The 20873-nt window shown below is 34.7% G+C and overlaps 1 protein-coding gene across 3 annotated transcripts; it reads right to left on the bottom strand.

Moving 5' to 3' along the window:
* Positions 1-183: 183 nt before the first annotated feature.
* On the bottom strand, positions 184-4258 carry LOC118487299 (TATA-binding protein-associated factor 2N-like). 3 transcript variants are annotated; one of them, XM_035984006.1, is made up of 5 exons: positions 3765-4258; positions 3125-3676; positions 1724-2104; positions 1266-1515; positions 184-1179 (listed from the first exon to the last, which is right to left on the bottom strand). In XM_035984006.1, exons 1-3 carry the CDS (start codon positions 3837-3839, stop codon positions 2081-2083), a joined length of 651 nt encoding a protein of 216 aa, XP_035839899.1. In that variant the 5' UTR covers positions 3840-4258; the 3' UTR covers positions 184-1179; positions 1266-1515; positions 1724-2080. The 3 variants fall into 3 exon arrangements, with proteins under 3 accessions (XP_035839899.1, XP_035839897.1, XP_035839898.1); XM_035984005.1 differs by lacking the exon at positions 3765-4258 and having other exon boundaries at positions 189-1515; positions 3125-3310; XM_035984004.1 differs by lacking the exons at positions 1724-2104; positions 3125-3676; positions 3765-4258 and having other exon boundaries at positions 1266-1611.
* Between the last annotated feature and the right edge of the window lie 16615 nt (positions 4259-20873).

The raw sequence follows: 20873 nt of genomic DNA, 5'->3' as shown, positions 1-20873 counted from the left end.
AGTTGTTGTTTTTTAAAAATTAACTATTTGCCTTTAAAAATCGTTTTTTTTTATTTTTAAAAAAGTTTTGTTTTTTTTTTTTGTTTTTTACACTATAAAAAGTTTAAAAAAATTTTTTGTTTCAGCGTCGATTAAATCAACTATTTTAAAAATCGGCTCTTTAAATATATTATATTGTTTTTAACATTTTACTTTTTTAAATATTATTCTTTCGATTAAAATTTTATTTCTTTCAAATATTGTTTCCGTATTATATTCAGGGGTTATATTGTTTCCGTATTATCTAAATTTAAGAGAACAATCATTGAGTAACCGAATAACTGAAAACAAACATAAATATGACATATATAAGATAACTGTTTACATCCATAACAAAAATATAGAAGATAAGTTTGTACATCCACAATAACAATAAAAACAACAACAGGTCTATGCATCCAAATCCGAATCTGAATCCTGATGCTGCTGCTGCGGCTGGTGCTGCTGCTGCGGCTGCTGCTGCTGATGTGGTGCTCGAACCGGTGGAAGCGGTATCGGGGGTAATCCCTCTCTCTCTCGTCTATCCTGCTCCGCCCGTACCAACCAACCTACCAAATCGTCGAGCCTGTCAAGCCTGGCTAGTACATCCGGATGTAGTGCAGCTCCTGGGGCACCACCTCGAATAGCGTGACGTGGAAACTGAGGTGCCCCGGCAGGTGGCGGTGGCTGTGGCCCCGCTGCACCGTCTAGATCCTCCGGAGGGTCCTCCACGGGCACTATATCAGCAGGATCTGCAGGAGGATGAACGTCCTCGAAATGCTCTGGTAGGTCCTCCTCTCTCCATACGCCCCCTCGCGGTTTTTAAACCGCGGGCCAACCGGGAACCTCTTGATAACCCTCATCCCCCATAGCGACGGCATACCCATCCGCGTCGGCATGATGGCCGGCGTCCGTAGATGTGGGTCCTGATGTGGTACGAGGCCAAATGAACGGGCAATGACGGTCACGTACGCCCCGCCATACAAAAATCCGCGCTCCTGCCGGTGATGGCCGGAGGCGAAGTACTGGGCTAGACCGTGTGCTAGCGCGCACGGCCTCCTATACAACAAACAATATAGGAAAAAAAGATCTGTGGTCGTACACCACTCACGGCTGTAGCCGCGCGCTGATATAGAAGTGGCGAGCAAATGGTGCAGATACCTGCAGATAGTGTTAGCGAAATACAAAAACAGAGATTAATAAACAGTGCATATAATCACAATAATTGCAATAATAAACGTACATACCTGTATAGTGGGTCGCTAACAAACGACACCCTCCCCTTCGACTTGTCATGCTCCCAATGATCCGCCCCCGCAATCACCTGCCAAAACCCAACAAGAGTGGGTTTTTCAACCACCACTAGCCCCGCTGTGTAGATCTCAGTCTCGATCTCCTCCTGCATGTATAAACCAGAGCGCACCGCAAACTCTGCTAGCGTCATCGAACGCTGAACGCCAGCAAGCCTGAAAGAAACCTCAGGCGGAGGGGGAGCACCTGGGTACGGAATCATAAATAAAACAATATAATAATAAATAATAAATAATAAATAATAATAATAATATTAATAACAATAACAATAATTAATAATAATAATAATAATAATAATAATAATAATAATAATAATATAAAGAAATAAATAAATAAATAAATAAATAAATAAATAATATTAATAAATAAATAAATAAATATCAATAACATTCACCTGGGTACGGAATCGGCACTGGCTCCCCAGGAGGGTGAAATGTGAATGACGAAATGAACTCGACCAGCAGCTCCCTGTAGGTCGGCGTGTGCGCCAAATCAAAAAGACGATGCCACGGGGAATCGATAGGTATAAACCGACGCACTCTCGGCGTCTCAGCAATCTCCTCCATCGCATCCCAGTCGATCGATGCATGCGATCCAACGTGCATCCTCCTAAGCTTCTGGCAATGACGGGCGGCGTCAGTGCCGTCGGGAAACTCTAGATAGGGATGCCCCTGCAACGTATCCACAGGCGGTCGCTGTCTCCGTCGTGGACCCTGCTGAACCGGCTCTATGTGAATGTCATCGCCCGGCATCAGATCGTCCTCCATAATAAATACTGTATACGTATACAATAATAATAATATTAATAAATAATAAATAATAAATAATAAATAATAAATAATAATATTAATAACAATAACAATAATTAATAATAATAAATAATAAATAATAAATAATAATATTAATAACAATAACAATAATTAATAATAATAAATAATAAATAATAAATAATAATATTAATAACAATAACAATCTGGATAAAGGGCATATTGTATATGTTTGTCTTGTACGTTGCATCGATCATCATGACGTGGGGGAATGCACGCCACAAGACTCTCGAGTCCCGATGAAGAAAGAAGATCTCTGTTACGATCTCTGTTCCGGGTTCTTCCCGGATCTCGTAAATAAAGTCGTTCTTCATCAGCACATTTTCTAGTGACTGCATGGGAGTCAATCCTTGTCTTTGTTCGGCTCTAATCTTCGCTACAACGTTTTGAACGTCTTTCTGAACATGAAACCTGTCGGGGTCCTGCTTCCTTATCGTTTGAAATATTTTGCGCGGCTCCATGTTTTGAGCTGTCAGCTGCTCGATCAGTTTCATTTCGCTTGGAGTAAACCTTCGCACAAACGCGTGGGCCGACAGGTCCTCACAAAGTTCGTGGTTATGTTCAATTGTTCCGTCTTTTATCTCCCAGGTTTCATACGGGTGGTTTCGGACAGCCAGCAGGTAAAACGGGCAACCGGTTTTTTTGCTTCCAGCTTTTCTAAGTGTTGCTGTACTCTGGTGCTCACCACCACGATCACATTCAAGCCATACCCTCCCGGTTCTTCCCCCGATTTTCTTTGATCGACGGGTGACAATAACGAAACCATCCGCATTTGCTATTTCTTGTATCCGTTTCTTTAGTTCATCTAAGGAGTTGAAAACCTGTAACATCGACAATAATAATAATAATAATAATAATAATAATAATAATAATAATAATAATAATATAATAATAATAATAATATAATAAAAATAATAATAATAAAATTAATAATAATAAAATATTAATAATAAAATAGTAATTTATACCGTCTTTTTTAAGTACAGACTGTCCAGAATGGGAGGTGCTTCACTACCATATCTACCATATCCACCATAACCACCATATCCTCCAACGTCCGAATTGTTTTGATGAACATAAGGAGTGCCCGGGGAAATGAATTGCTGATGATCACCGTCTCCTCCGTATCCACCGTATCCCCCGTATCCACCGTATCCACCATATCCACCGTCCCCTCCGTATCCACCGTCTCCTCCGTATCCACCGTCTCCTCCGTATCCACGGTCTCCTCCGTATCCACCGTCTCCTCCGTATCCACCGTCTCCTCCGTATCCACGGTCTCCTCCGTATCCACCGTCTCCTCCGTATCCACCGTCTCCTCCGTATCCACCGTGTCCTCCGTATCCACCGTCTCCTCCGTATCCACCGTCTCCTCCGTATCCACTAGCAGGGTATGAGTCATCTACAGGGGCTGTTTCATCAACAGGAGGATGCTTGTTCAAATCTAGAAACGGGCTGTTTTGTTTTCCTTGTATACTAGACACAACCTCCTCTTGCTCATTAGAATCGGGAATGCCAGACTCCTCCAAAATAGACAACCGTATCATCATTAGTAAATAATAAACGAAAACAACAAGTAATTATAACATTTACGCTAATAACTGTTACCGGAACGCTTTCGTGCCCCCAGTTTTCGCTAGAATATTGCCCGAAGATATAGTTGCCGTTCCAATATGATGACATTTCAACACTCCGGGATGATAATAACGCAAACACAAATAAAAAAACAAACAGAATGTGAGTGGTTTTTTGTTGAAACCTCGGATGTGGACCAAGAACGCACTGTAGGTTGCATTTTATGGGAGCTAAAGACGCCTCGTATAGGTCTTTACTCCCCGTATGCCTTTAAGTCATGTCAGACATAGTCCCTTCATAGTCAAATCGGTCAGTCCAAGACGCCTCGTATAGGTCTATACGAGGCGTCTAAGGGCCTTCGTATTGGCCCCTCGTACAGGCCTAGACTCCCCGTATAAGTTGACTGATGTGACGTTGTACGAGGTGCAGAAGTTGGTCGGGAAAAGCAACCCTATACGCTTCGTATAGCCCTATACGAAGCGTATAGAAGGGTGTGGATTTAGGGAACAAGGTGTCTGAATATGTACACCCTTAGAATATCTGACTTCTATTGTAATTTTACATTTTTTCTCTTTTCTGCCGAATAGTAAAGTCCTAATCTGATCATTACATTGAGTTAGTGATATGCATCCAAATGATGAGGATGTAACACTTAAGAATATTGCATCTCCTTGCAGATTCAAGAAAGACCTCATAATTAGAATTTGTTATATTAATATCAATCTAGTACTTCTGACTAGAATTTGTTATAGACTAATCTTGATTGTTTACGGGTTACTGGCCTGAAAGGGAGGTGTTTGAGTTCGTGTTTAGTTTTTGGTTAATTGCCGAGTTGTTAGGATTAGATAATTAGGAGAATATTATTGTACAATAGCCCCTTAACGTGCGAAGGTACGAAGTGATTTACGCATTTTTATTTTAAAATAACGCACGTTACAAAATTCAAATCCCTCATGCCATAAAACACAAAAATTACGCATTGGTTAAACTCAAATTACGCATGAGTTTGTTAACCCTAATTGTGCATGTTATAACGCATAATCACGCACATTATTTTCTTACTTCGCATCTTCGCACGTTATAACCCATTTGTGTAAAAAAAACTTTCACTAGATAATTATTAGTAAATTTATTTAATGGACCTAGTTATTTTTATTTATTGGGTTTTCCTTTTTAGATCCCGTTGGTTACTTGTTCTTCAAGAGGTTTTTAAGCTATAAATGGGAGACTTTGATTTTGGTATTATGTGTTCTATGGTTTTAATAAAATAGAAAAGAGTTGTGAAAAGAAATCCGATTGTGATTCTATGTTTCCATTTATCGATCTGAACAAGGAGGCGTGGAGGTTTTGGGCCTGAAATTCCGATATAACTAAGGCATATGACTATAACGTTTGTATGTAAAATATAGCGTTTATGTTATGTTGGAAGTTATAGGTTTGGAATCAAATACAAAGTCTCTTAAAAATAAGAAGTTGTAAGAATGGTTGATCAAACGGACTTCGATTGACCGGCATTGAAACTTTCTTATTGAACTCTACAGTGTATGATTTTAGGTTTTTACTTTTAGATATTTAGCTTGTAGATTTTTATAATTTTTGTTTACATTATTGTGTCTTTTATATATCATTATGTGTTTTCTATATTTGTGGCATTATGTCTTTTTTGCAACTTATTGTATCTTTTGTCCTCGGCGTTGTGTTATATTTTTTGGTATTGTGTTATATTTTGCTCGAAATTGTGTCATATTTTGTGATTTATTGTGTCTTTATACATTTCTTATTTTTGAGAGTCTTTATAGAATAACTTTACCTTGAAGTTAATCCAACAAACTTTCACCAACATTTATGGATTTTATCTCTTGATTTTTTTTGATGGTTTAATCATCTCATCTTATTTGTTTTAGGCCCTAACTATCTGCACACCCAGTTTGCCTATCTGCACACTTAGGGTTTACCTACGCAGCGTATTGGTCAATACGCAGCGTATAGGGTTAACCCAATACGCTGCGTATTGACCCATACTCAGCGTACATAAACCATGGATCTCAGTGCCTAATTACCAATCATTGCACAGAAAACAAGGTTTATATACGCTGCGTATAGCTCTCTACGCAGCGTATATAAACCATTAGACTTTTTTGGGTCATTTTGGTAGGTTTGAGGGATCATTTTTTCACAAAGTTTATATACGCTGCGTATTGACCAATACTCAGCGTATATAAAGGTCTGAAAATGTCATTTATACCCTTGTATTGAGGCTATACGAAGCCAAATACAAGGGTAGTAGTGTCATTTTTGTCTTATATGCTGCGTAGTGATCTATAAGGAGCGTATATAAAGCTCCATTTTTGAATTTTTTTTTTTGTGTATTCCTTTGTTTATTTATAAAAAAAGGAAAATAACACCCGATACGATAATATACGATACGATATAACACCCGAATAGGCCTATAGGTGTGATTTAGGTCCCATATTGACCTCGTATAAGCCTATAAATGTGATATCGTATCGTATAGGTGTAGTATAGGTCACGTATTGACCTCGTATAAGACTATAAGTGTGATATCGTATCGTATAGCATAGTATATGTCCCGTATTGACCTCGTATAAGCCTATAAGTGTGATATCGTATCGTATAACGCAGTATATGTCCCGTATTGACCTCGTATAAGCCTATAAGTGTGATATTGTATCGTATAACGCAGTATATGTCATGTATTGACTTCGTATAAGCCTATAAGTGTGATATCGTATCGTATAGCGTCGTATAGGTCACGTATTGACCTCGTATAAGCCTATAAGTGTGATATCGTATCGTATAGGTGTAGTATAGATTACGTATTTACCTCGTATAAGCCTATAAGTGTGATATCGTATCATATAACGTAGTATAGGTCACGTATTGACCTCGTATAAGCCTATAAGTGTGATATCGTATCGTATAGGTGTGGTTTAGGTCCCGTCTAATCCTATATGCATATACAAGACCTATAGGAAACCTATACGAGACTTATACTACACTATACGATACGATACGATACGATACGATACTATACTATACAATAACACCCGTATAGGCCTCTATACGAGACTTATATGCAATACGATACGATACGATACGATGCAATACGATAAGATAATTTAATTTAAACGATAACAATATAATATATTTGTATTATTTACGAATAATATTGTTTTTTATAAATAATTTCCTTTTTTTATAAATAAACAAAGGAATTCGATAATTTAATTTAAACGATAAGAAAACAATATATTTGTATTATTTATCAATAATATTGTTTTTTTATAAATAATTTTCTTTTTTAATTTTTATAATTCATAATATTTATATTATTTTTTATTTTTATAATTTATATTTGTATTATTTACCAATAATATTGTTTTTTTATAAATAATTTTCTTTTTTTTTTATAAATAAACAAAGGAATACACAATAAAAAAAATACAAAAATGGAGCTTTATATACGCTCCTTAGAGGTCCCTACGCAGCGTATGAGACCAAAATGACACAACTACCCTTGTATTTGGCTTCGTATAGCCTCAAAACAAGGGTATAAAAGACATTTTCAGACCTTTATATACGCTGCGTATAGGTCAATACGCAGCGTATTTAAAGGGTGGTAAAATTATTTTTAACCCCAAACCTGTGGTAAAATTATCTTTTTAACCCTTATAGTTTATATATGCTGCGTATTGACCAATACTCAGCGTATGTAAAGGTCTGAAAATGTCATTTATGCCCTTGTATTAAGGCTATACGAAGCCAAATACAAGGGTAGTTGTGTCATTTTTGTCTTATATGCTGCGTAGTGATCTCTAAGGAGCGTATATAAGCTCCATTTTTGTATTTTTTTTTTTGTGTATTCCTTTGTTTATTTATAAAAAAGGAAAATAACACCCGATACGATACTAGACGATACGATATAACACCCGTATAGGCCTATAGGTGTGATTTAGTTCCCGTATTGACCTCGTATAAGCCTATAAGTGTGATATCGTATCGTATAGGTGTAGTATAGGTCACGTATTGACCTCGTATAAGACTATAAGTGTGATATTGTATCGTATAGGTGTGGTTTAGGTCACGTATTAACCTCGTATAAGCCTATAAGTGTGATATCGTATCGTATATGTGTGGTTTAGGTCCCGTCTAATCCTATATGCATATACAAGATCTATAGGAAACCTATACGAGACTTATACTACACTATACGATACGATACGACACTATACTATACTATACAATAACACCCGTATAGGCCTCTATACGAGACTTATATACTATACACTATACGATACGATATGATGCAATACGATACGATACGATGCAATACGATAAGATAATTTAATTTAAACGATAACAATATAATATATTTGTATTATTTACGAATAATATTCTTTTTTTATAAATAATTTTCTTTTTTTATAAATAAACAAAGGAATACGATAATTTAATTTAAACGATAACAAAACAATATATTTGTATTATTTACCAATAATATTGTTTTTTTATAAATAATTTTCTTTTTAATTTTTATAATTCATAATATTTATATTATTTTTATTTTTATAATTTATATTTGTATTATTTACAAATAATATTGTTTTTTTATAAATAATTTTCTTTTTTTTATAAATAAACAAAGGAATACACAATAAAAAAAATACAAAAATGGAGCTTTATATATGCTCCTTAGAGGTCCCTACGCAGCGTTTGAGACGAAAATGACACAACTACCCTTGTATTTGGCTTCGTATAGCCTCAAAACAAGGGTATAAAAGACATTTTCAGATCTTTATATACGCTGCGTATAGGTCAATACGCAGCGTATTTAAAGGGTGGTAAAATTATTTTTAACCCCAAACCTGTGGTAAAATTATCTTTTTAACCCTTATAGTTTATATATGCTGCGTATTGACCAATACTCAGCGTATGTAAAGGTCTGAAAATGTCATTTATGCCCTTGTATTAAGGCTATACGAAGCCAAATACAAGGGTAGTTGTGTCATTTTTGTCTTATATGCTGCGTAGTGATCTCTAAGGAGCGTATATAAAGCTCCATTTTTGTATTTTTTTTGTGTATTCCTTTGTTTATTTATAAAAAAAGGAAAATAACACCCGATACGATACTATACGATACGATATAACACCCGTATAGGCCTATAGGTGTGATTTAGTTCCCGTATTGACCTCGTATAAGCCTATAAGTGTGATATCGTATCGTATAGGTGTAGTATAGGTCACGTATTGACCTCGTATAAGACTATAAGTGTGATATCGTATCGTATAGCATAGTATATGTCCCGTATTGACCTCGTATAAGCCTATAAGTGTGATATCGTATCGTATAACATAGTATATGTCCCGTATTGACCTCGTATAAGCCTATAAGTGTGATATTGTATCGTATAACGTAGTATATGTCATGTATTGACTTCGTATAAGCCTATAAGTGTGATATCGTATCGTATAGCGTCGTATAGGTCACGTATTGACCTCGTATAAGCCTATAAGTGTGATATCATATCGTATAGGTGTGGTTTAGGTCACGTATTAACCTCGTATAAGCCTATAAGTGTGATATCGTATCGTATATGTGTGGTTTAGGTCCCATCTAATCCTATATGCATATACAAGACCTATAGGAAACCTATACGAGACTTATACTACACTATACGATACGATACGATACTATACTATACTATACAATAACACCCGTATAGGCCTCTATACGAGACTTATATACTATACACTATACGATACGATATGATGCAATACGATACGATACGATACGATGCAATACGATAAGATAATTTAATTTAAACGATAACAATATAATATATTTGTATTATTTACGAATAATATTCTTTTTTTATAAATAATTTTCTTTTTTTATAAATAAACAAAGGAATACGATAATTTAATTTAAACGATAACAAAACAATATATTTGTATTATTTACCAATAATATTGTTTTTTTATAAATAATTTTCTTTTTTTATTTTTATAATTCATAATATTTATATTATTTTTTATTTTTATAATTTATATTTGTATTATTTATCAATAATATTGTTTTTTTATAAATAATTTTTTTTTTTATAAATAAACAAAGGAATACACAATAAAAAAAATACAAAAATGGAGCTTTATATACGCTCCTTAGAGGTCCCTACGCAGCGTATGAGACCAAAATGACACAACTACCCTTGTATTTGGCTTCGTATAGCCTCAAAACAAGGGTATAAAAGACATTTTCAGACCTTTATATACGCTCCTTAGAGGTCAATACGCAGCGTATTTAAACTTTGTGAAAAAATATCCCTCAAACCTACCAAAATGACCCAAAAAATCTAATGGTTTATATACGCTGCGTATTGACCAATACGCAGCGTATATAACCCTTGTTTTCTGTGCAATGATTGGTTGTCAGGTACTGAAATCAATGGTTTATATACGCTGAGTATTGGTCAATACGCAGCGTAGAGGGTTAACCCTATACGCTGCGTATTGACCAATACGTTGCGTAGATAAACCCTAAATTTGCTAGGGTTTGGTGTGCCAATAGGCACTTTAGTGTGCCAATAGGCACACCCTTGTTTTATTGAACCTATATAAAGTTGCTGATTTTTAGATAAAACAGATAAATTTTAGTGATTTAATTGATAAGTTAGGAAAAACAACTCGTTTTATCTTTCTTTGTACAAGACAAAAAAAAGGTTTACGGATTAGTTAAACCTCAATAAAAAATACACTAAGCATCTTAATTGGTATTAAAAAATGATTTTAGAACTATGATTACTATAATTTTTTTTTTAACTAAAAAACTAAACTTTCTTGCAATCAGAGCATAAAACTGATTACAGACTAATGGCAGGTAGACGAGCAACAAGTTGCGCCGCTACCCCCTTCTGTTTAGTCTTTTACCTTATTGTTAAACTTATTAATATATTTGTTTAGTCTTTTACCTTGAAATATATATGCTTTGATGTTTATGAGAAAACTTATGGACCATCGAAATATACATGGTTTGATGTTTATGAGAAAACCTATGGACAATACAATTTTATCCATTGTATTTGTCAATTTTATTAGTATTTATACGAATATGTAAACGCTAGCCCATTTGTAAAGCTCATTATCAGTTAGGGTTTTGTAACTTTCTCCTATTATAAGGGTTCATAGTTAATGGAATGATCATTGAATTATTAAATCCATAACACTTTTATGGTATCGTGCCGAACCCTAAAAATACCCTAAGTTGTCGCCACCGTCGCTACCATCGCCACCGTCTTTATCTTTTTTTTTTCTTTGATCGTGTTCGTGTGCTTGCTTATCTTTTCCAATATTTGATCTCTGCCATTGGCTGCCTCCAACGATGCTCGATCAAACATCTAACTGTGGATGTAAAAATTTTACCAAGATGCTTGTGTGCTTCTCTTTTTCTTCCAATTTTCGATCCTAAAGCACGTATCACCATCTTTTACGGTCTTCCTTTTTTTTTTTTTTTTTTTTTTTTTTTTTTTTTTTTTTTTTTTTTTTTTTTTTTTTTTTTTTTACAATCCTACGGTTTTTTTTTTCTACGAATTTTTTGCTTATGCTTCGGTTCGTTCGCAGGTGTTGAAGAACAGCTCGGTATTTTGTTAACCCATAATCGTTAAAATAATGTTTCTATTGAATATGACCCATTCGGTTTTACTTTGAAGGTTCCCATGTGGGCAGTGGCGAAGCTTGAATTTTTCGGTCGGGGGGGGGGGGGCGAAAACGTATATACCCAAAAATTTCTATAGAACCGGGGGGGGCGAAAACGTATATACCCACAAATTTCTATACGAAAACCACATATATAACACTACTGAGTGAAAAATTCGAGGGGGCGGGCGCCCCTCCCCGCCCCTCTTATCCTTCGCCAATGCATGTGGGGTCAGATTCTTTCATGCAACAATAGCTCGGGTGATCTATTCTTACACACCTCGACAACAACAAGCAGCCACTTGTCTTCTTTCATCTAAATCCATCCCATGACATAAAAGCCTTGGTCACTCCGGAGCGGATGCCCTTAATCGTCTGTTTTCTATTTCTTGAAAAAAAGATCATGTATCCGTGTTTGTCACCCGTATCAATTAACAGTAACACTCTGTTCCCGAGTTTCATTTAACAGGGGGAGGAGAAGGAAAAGAGATGAAAATATAAAAAAAAACCATGTTCCCGAGATTTTCTAAGGATAGGAGGGGAGGGAAAAGGGAAGAAAATTTGTCCATATTTTCATCCTCCCAAATTGAAGAGATTGAGAGAGTAAATCCTATCAATTACTAAATTACCATTCAATCTAATAAATCTCACCTTCAGTTATTTTAGATAAATTTTGGCGCAAACTTCTTCATTCCCTCTCACTCTCTGACTTCTGAAAGAAGAAACTAGAATCGAACATCTTCTTCACATTTCCAGTTACATCAATCTAGTGCGTGGAATCTCCAGGTAATCTCCCTCCTTGGAATAATCGGTATGATATTTGCTTCTGATTAACACCATGATTATTTGATTCGCTAGTTCTACCTTTTACTTAGGTTAATTTTTACTCAAGTTATTCCCCCAATTCGGGTGAATCTAAACAGAATAGTTAGTTTCATGGTTGTAAAACAAGGTTTTCAAGGCTGAGTACTCTCCGAGTAGTCGCTACAAGGGATGCTGCCGAGGCGAATTTCTCTAACTTCGCCTAATTACTCGGAATCGATCAAATGCGGCCAAACTCAGCCAAAATCGGTTCTAGTAGGTCAATTCGGGCCTAGTTTGACTAAAAAAATATAAAACATAATTTATATGACTATCATATTAAATAATGAATATCATTTTCACGTATTTTGTTATAAATATTAGTAAATTTATGTTATTAGACATATATTTAATTTCCGAAACCTAATTTCTTTATAATTTAACATGTCCGCATACTCCCTGAGTACTCTCCGCCTATGCCGAGTACTCTCAACTCCCCGGTCGACCGACTAGGGAGCGCCTAGCGACTTTTGCAACCATGGTTAGTTTTAGTTAGCGCTTTGAGTTAAAGATTACTATCGGATATGTAATTTCCGGTCATCGTCTGTGGTTCAATCGACAGGTAAAATATTGTTCTTTAATCGATTAAGCAGACAAGAATGTGAGTTTGTACTGATCTGGTTGACTGATTGACTCAGATGATCGTCAATGTTTGTGTTGATTACCTAAAATACTGATTTGTGATGATATCTGCTTGATTTTAAGTTTAATATAATAACTTTTGAGTTGTGATTTGAGATGAGATATGTAAATTGTAGTGTTTCCTGTGAAGTGTTCGATAATTTTACTCATCATGGATATAAGTCTGACGTTTCGGTTTGAATTCTAATTTTAATCACTAGAACAATGAATTTGTACCCTAGTCTGTGAACGTTATCCGTCTATGATTATTAGTTTTATAGAAATTGATTAAATTTGTATTTGCTATCTGGTGATCTAACTCTAGGTTTTGTTCTTGTTATGTGAATGATCGTTATGTTGTTGTTATGTGTGATCGTTAACATATATGATTGGCTGCTAGACTTTAATCATAAAAGCTTTGAACAAAATCTTAATCATCAGTACAATAAGTAAGTACCACACTTTTGTACAAAGAGTTAAAGTGTCATGTTGTTGAGTTTTTGTTTTAGCTGTAGGGTGGAACAGTAAATAAGTAGCAGACTTTTGTACATATTAGAAGAATGTCCATAAGTCCATTAAGTCATCGACGAATCACAATGTGAAAAAACCAAAAAGAAAACTGTTTAAATTGCTAGAAGGACATATAAGAGACGCCATCTGATGAAGAACAAACAAACGAACAAAAAGATAACACTATCCCGATGTCTAAACTTCCCAACAAATCTATTCCATCGGAGCCAAAGGATGCCCAAAATGAAATATATAACAAGAAATCTATAAGTTAAATTTGAAAGTGATGTTAGACTTCTACATGTTTTGGTTATGTCTACGCATTGTGTTAAAGAGATATTTTGTTTTTCTTTTTTAAAGTGAACTTTGGGACTTTTCTATGGATGCTCAAATACTCCGAGATCAAATACTCCGTATAATTCATGTTGTGCGAGCTAGACAATTGCAAAGAGCTGGACTAATTTGCTTATTGCTAGCTTTCATTACACAACATAGATTTTCTACCAAAAAACATGCTAATATACCTACTAGAGATGTAATTTTACAACGCCGATATGTACGATATGTACGAGAAGAGATGTTACGTGACCTTTCAAATAGTGTTAAATGTCGTGAACTTATTCGTATGAGTGAGAAAGCTTATATGACATTGTGCAATATCTTAAAGCATGATGGTGGTCTTCAAGCTACTCAACGAATGTCCATTGAAGAGCAAGTTGCAAGATTTTTGCATATTGTAGGTAATGACATGAGAAATCGGTTAGCCTCTTGGATATACCGCCGTTCTAGATCAACAACCAGTTGGTGCTTCCATAGAGTTCTTCGAGCGATTTTATCGTTAGAAAGTCATTATATACAACAACCTAAAGGTGATATTGTCCCAAAAGAAATTCAAGAGAAAGAGAGATTTTATTCTTTTTTCAATGATTGCATAGGGGCAATTGATGGAACACATGTTCGTGTCAAAGTACCAAACAATGATGCCACTAGATATCGTGGTCGTAAAGGATACCCGACAATAAATGTATTGGCAGCTTGTACATTTGACTTGAAGTTTACATATGTTCTAACTGGTTAGGAGGGGACTGCATCAAACTCGAGAATAATAAAGAATGCATTTATTAGAAGTGATAAACTAGTAATTCCAACGGGTAAATTTTCAAACCAGATTTAATTAATTGTTATACTATTTTAGAATATTACTAATGACAATTTGATTATAGGTAGTCACTGTTTAGTAGATGCGGGCTTGCCACATACAAGCTCACTAATGACACCGTATAGAGGCGTTAGGTATCACTTGAAAGAGTACTCTACCCGTGCCCCTGAGAACTCAAAGGAGTTGTTCAACCTTCATCATGCGTCATTACGTAACGCAATTGAACGAGCATTTGGTGTCCTAAAAAAGAGGTTTCCTATCATTAGAAGTACAACAGAACCATTTTACTCTTGTCAAACACATTCAAACATCTTTTTGGCATGTTGCATTTTACACAACTTTTTACTAGAGGAAGATGGTGACAAAGATCTTGAAAATGAAGTCTTACATAAGGCATGCGTGAGGGTAATACTGAAGCAGACCAAATAAGGAACTCAATTGCAAATCAAATGTCGACTAACTATTTGATGTTACAAGATAATGAAATAGATATGTCAAATTAGTTTTAGAATAGTATATTATAGTACATTGTATTGATGGTTGGTGTTTGAAATTATTTATGTTATTTGGTTTTTTTATTATTAAACATTATTACATTTACCAATTGCAAGTTTTTAATTGTTCTAACAATATATTCTTGTTGAAATCGTATTATTAACTATTATTACATTTGCAGATCGCAATTCATCATGACCAAACGTGATGTCAGTGAAAATACCACTGAAAAAGAAAACATGATGTGGACGGAAACTATGGATAATGCATTCATACGATCCATGATAGCACAAGAGATCAATGGTTATAGGATTGGTGGAAATTTTACTCCACAAGCACACAAAAATATGGTTGCGAGCTTAGCACAAATCTTCAAATGACTTGTACCAAATCTCATTTGAAGAATCGTTTAAAGACTTTGAAACACCATTTTTCTCCTGGGTATGATATGTTTCAGGGAACGTCATTAAGTGGGTTCTCATGGAATCCAGAAACTCATCAAATTGAAGCGGATGATGAAATTTGAAAAAAATTAATAGACGTAAGTGCTTTAATTATTTACTAGAATATTCAGATTATAGATTATAGTCTGTAATACTAATTATTTTGATTTTCTTAAATAGTCAAAGCCAAAAGCTGCAGCGTTGAAGACGAAGAAAGTCACAAACTATCATCAAATGCTAGAACTATTTGTAAAGGATAGGGCATCAGGTACACAAAGCTGAAAACTGCTAAAGAAAGAAATGCCCGATTGCAGAAGGATGATGGCATTAACACAGAAACACCTCCAGAACTGGATGAATTCTTAGTTGCCAATGATGTAACTCTAGAGAGCCAATACAATCTTGATGATGATGTTCATGTGCAAAGAAATATAAGAGTAGAAAAAGAAAAGTCGAACACGAAGATGATGGTTTAACCTCAATGATTATGAATGGTGTTGGCAACATAGCTAATGCTATTGCTGAAGGTAATAAAATTATTCTAGAAAGCAATAAAATACTTGAAAGAGTTCATCATCACGAGTACACAGGTTATGAAATTATTAAAGAATTGGAACCGATGGGTTTGGAACCTCAAGAAATATCATTGGCTTTCAATTATTTGGTGGAGAATCACGCTAAAGCGAGATAATTATTTAGTTGTTCTCCTAATATACGGTTGAGTTTGCTGAGAATTATGATGGGTTTAGGTAATTAAGGACTCAAGGATGCATTTATCTAGTAAAGTTTTTCTTGTTTGATAACTTGGTACATTTATGACCTTTTTATTTGGTTTGTTTTGATGATTTTTTATCAGTGTTTTGTTGGATTAGTGTTTAGTTTTTGTGGGGTTTTGTTATTTTTTGAGTTTGATCTTGTTTCTGTGAGTTAGGATTTAGAACTGATTAGAACTTAAAAGTGATCTAAATGAGAAAGTTTGATTGCAAAGTGTTGTGTGTTTGGCTGAAGATCTGTTTAATGTTTTCTGTTTAATAAATCTTGATTTTGCTTATGACTTTTGGCATTTTTGTTCTAGGATATTACATGATCTTGTTGATTTGATTTTTCTTTAAATTTGAGGCATTGTTTTTACTCTTATTTTTTAAAAGCAAGAAAGACATTTTGTGTGTGTATATGACTTTGTTTTTTTACTTTTCTTTCTTAAAGTTTGTGGCTTTATCTAAATTTTTCTAAGAGTAATTAGCAGTTCAAACTATTTTACTTGACAATTACTCAATTAGTGTGTGAAGCACCAACATAATCTAAAAAACCAAGAAAAAAAAGATGGGTTTGGAATAAAGTAGTGGAATTTAAAGAAATTTGACCTTACATTAGCTATATCTTTCAATTTTGACCAATATTACATGTTCATACTAGTTCATGTTCTTTTAGTTGTCTCAATGTCTCACCCTGGAGGTGGGCTGTGCCTGTTAGTCGCCATTGTTGTTGCCGATCACGATAAAGACGAGTGGAGGAGTCCTGAGGCTAGCAGTGGTGATGGTATAACCACTGGCAATGGAGCTAGGTAAGAATATTGCCGTCGCCGGCAGGCTGGAGACAATGGGATGACACCCGCATCGGCGAAGGTTGCATCCCGGAGACGGTGGGAGGACGCCAACATCAGTAAAGCCGCGGTTGCATCCCGGAGACGATGGGAGGACGCCTGCTGCACCTGCTGCTTCTACTTAATGGCTTGGTTTCGTACATACTCAGGAAACAAGAATAAACAACAATATCTTGTTGAATTTGTTTGTTATTGACTATTGAATACATAAAGCTGTGAACTTGACTATTGAAGCCTTTCATATACGAGTGCATTCAGTTGTCTTCAGTTATGAACTTTAACTTATTTTCTTTTTCAATTACCATCATCTGTATTTGAAAAGCTTGGTTATTTTCATGGAAAAAGGGCAATATGCTACATGACGCCAACAAAAAAGTAACAGAATGTTAATTAAAATGTTTTATGTTTAAAGGGTATAATGGTAAAATTGTTCTGTTCTTTTCTTTTTCTCCTAACTCGGGAACACATAAAATGCTTGATTTCTTCTCTTTTCCTTTACATTTCATTAAACTAGGGAACACGAAAAAAATCACATATTTTCCCTCCTTTTCTCTCTTAATTCATTTTCCTTCCCCTCCGTCTGTTAAATGAGACTCGGGAACATAGTGAAAAAGATTACTCTATTATGACTCTAATTAGTTTACTTTTGCTCCGTTAATTATTATCCATTTTGATTTGTAGACATCACATGTTACTAGTAACTCTGGTTATAAATATTACATAGTTTTGCACCAAACATTTAGGTATATCCATTTAAATATAAGTCAACTTTTAATATTTAAAAAATGTTCATCAGTTTTTTTTTAACTCAATTCAACACATAAGTTGTATAAGCCTTTCAATGTAATATTGGTAGCGAATTTGATAACAATAATTTCCAATCTCTTGTTGACACACATTATGGTCTTTGGATTTTTGTGTCCTCATACGTCTTCCGAAAATGGGAAATCTAAACGAATGATTCGTCTCCTCAACGACAACATTTGTGCTCGTCTCATTCATCCCGACCTTCTTCCCACTTTATTGGTTGAGGCACTGCATGCCATTGTGTTAATGTGTATCTTCATAACATCTTTCTGACTAAGCGTCTTAACTTTTACAATTTCACCTTTGTCTTGTACCTCCGCTACCCCACATATGATCACTTACGAGTGTTCATATATGCTATCCTAATACTTCTCCTACACAACCTCATAAACTCCACACTCGATCAGTTTGTTGCATCTTTCTCGGATATCAACTGAACTATCGGGATATCGACGTTTAGATTTCCCAACGGATATATCATATAGGTATCCTATTTCATAACATTATCTTTGACCAAAACACATGTCTATTCAATGAACCAAATTCTAAACCATCTTACGGGTTCTTGGACAATGACCTACCCATCACCTTCCACTATCCTACATACCCCCATGCTTTAACATCTGAATGAGTCTTAATTGCTAGTTGATAGGTCTTGAAGTTCTTATATTTTCAAAAACCCATAAGTGATTCGAACCCTGAATATAATTGCATGGTAATTGATAATGGCTCAAAGTATTGGCACACCCAAAGTGCCTATTTACACACTTTAGGGTTTACGTACACTGCATATAGGTCTATACGCGGTGTATAGGGTTGCATAAGAATTAGTGTCTAACTGGTGTCATTTTTAGTTCTAGTCTGGCTGCTCTTATACGCCGTGTGTAGACCTATATGCAGCGTATATAAAGGTTTTTTTTACAAACATTTTGTACAATATTAATCGTTTTCGTAAAGTTTTACAGAAAAATAAGTTTTCTATTTTAAATAAATAAATAACAAGTATTTCTTACAAACATTTTTATACAATATTAATCATTTTATACGTTATTACAAATATTGTATCATATAGGTGTAGTATAGGTCTCGTATTGACCTCGTATAAGCCTATAAGTGTGATATCGTATCGTATCATATAGTGTAGTATAGGTCGTATTGACCTCGTATAAGCCTATAAGTGTGATATCGTATCGTATCATATAGTGTAGTATAGGTCCCATATAGGCCTCATATAGGCACATAGGTGTAGTATCGTATAGTATAGGTCTCGTATAGGCCTCGTATAGAACTATAGATGTAGTATCGTATCATATAGTGTAGTATAAGTCTCGTATAGGTGCCCTATAGGTCTTTTATAGGCCTATAAGGACCTAAACTACACCTATAATGTTATATGAGACCAATGCGATACTACATCCATAGGCATATACATACCTATAAGCTTATACGGGACTTATATAAGACTTATACTACAGCAATATGATACGATATTATACGATACTACACCTATAGGCCTATACCAGACGATACTACACATATATGCCTATACAGGACCTATACTACACTATACTATACCATACGATATGATATGATATGATATTATACTACACGTATAGGCCTATACGAGACCTATACTACAATATATGATACGATACTACATACATAGGCCTATACGAGAACTATATTATACTATACGACAAAATACTTAACAATGTTATTTATTTATTTTATAAACAAATTACTTATTATAAAAGTTTGCTAAAACGATAAATATTTTATAAAAATGTTTGTAAAAAAACCCCTTATATACGCGACGTACTGGTCTGTACGTGGGTATATAAAGTGACAAATTCCCACATGATGTGAATCAGAGATTCTCTTGCAAATTGAAAAAGGTAGCTATACGCCATGTAAATAGGCATTTTGGTGTGAAAATAGACATTTTGATGCGCAAATATGTACACCAATAAGTTTTTATGAACTTCATACAAATTCAATACAAAATGTGTTGTTGACTTTCTTACGAGAGACACTCAAAACAAATTGCTTTCCTGTTGGGTAAGTCGATTTATATAATTAAGTATAGTTCATCTATGACTTCAATGTTATATTCTGTTGATATGGATCATGTTTTTCTGCAGGATCAGTCACAGTGTACTGACAATGGTTTTGTTATTGTCGGGAATGATTCCAAAAAAAAAAATACTTTTAAAAGCAATTAGAAGGCTTAAACTATTGGCACACCCAAAGTGCCTATCTACACACTTTAGGGTTTATGTATGACGTGTATACGTCTATACTTGGCATATAGGGTTGCATAAAAATTAGTGTCTAACTGGTGTCAGTTCTGGTCAGGCTGCTCCTATTCTTGGCGTATAGGCCTATATGCAGCGTATATAGGTTTTTACAAACATTTTGTACAATATTAATCATTTTCACAAAGTTTTATTAAAAAATAAGTTTACTATTTTAAATAAATAATAAAAAAATTTGTTACAAACATTTTATACAACATTAATCATTTTATATGTTTTTATAAATATCGTGTCGTATAAGTCCGGTATTTACCTCGTATAAGCCTACAAGTGTGATATCCTATCGCATCGTATCATATTGTATAGTATAGTTGTGACAACCCTCAAAATCCTATGTATTCCGTACAATTTATTATTGATAATTAAAGTGTTTGACGACTGTGTGGAATTACTTAACTGCTCTCTGATTACTGTGGCTCTCTGATTACTGTGATATTACTTGCACGTGTTTGTTAACGTACTTGGCTTATGCAGAAAACTTAACTAAATGGTCCTGAATATTCTTCCTATGTGTTAGAAATTAATTGTGTTACAAAAATATATATAATAGACACTTTACGGAATAATTAAACACTTTAACGCAACGGTATTTAACCGAACAACCGGACATTACCC

This window comes from Helianthus annuus, chromosome 15 (assembly GCF_002127325.2).
Source record: "Helianthus annuus cultivar XRQ/B chromosome 15, HanXRQr2.0-SUNRISE, whole genome shotgun sequence".
NCBI lineage: Eukaryota > Viridiplantae > Streptophyta > Magnoliopsida > Asterales > Asteraceae > Helianthus > Helianthus annuus.
This window is presented reverse-complemented; position numbering and strand designations above follow the sequence as displayed.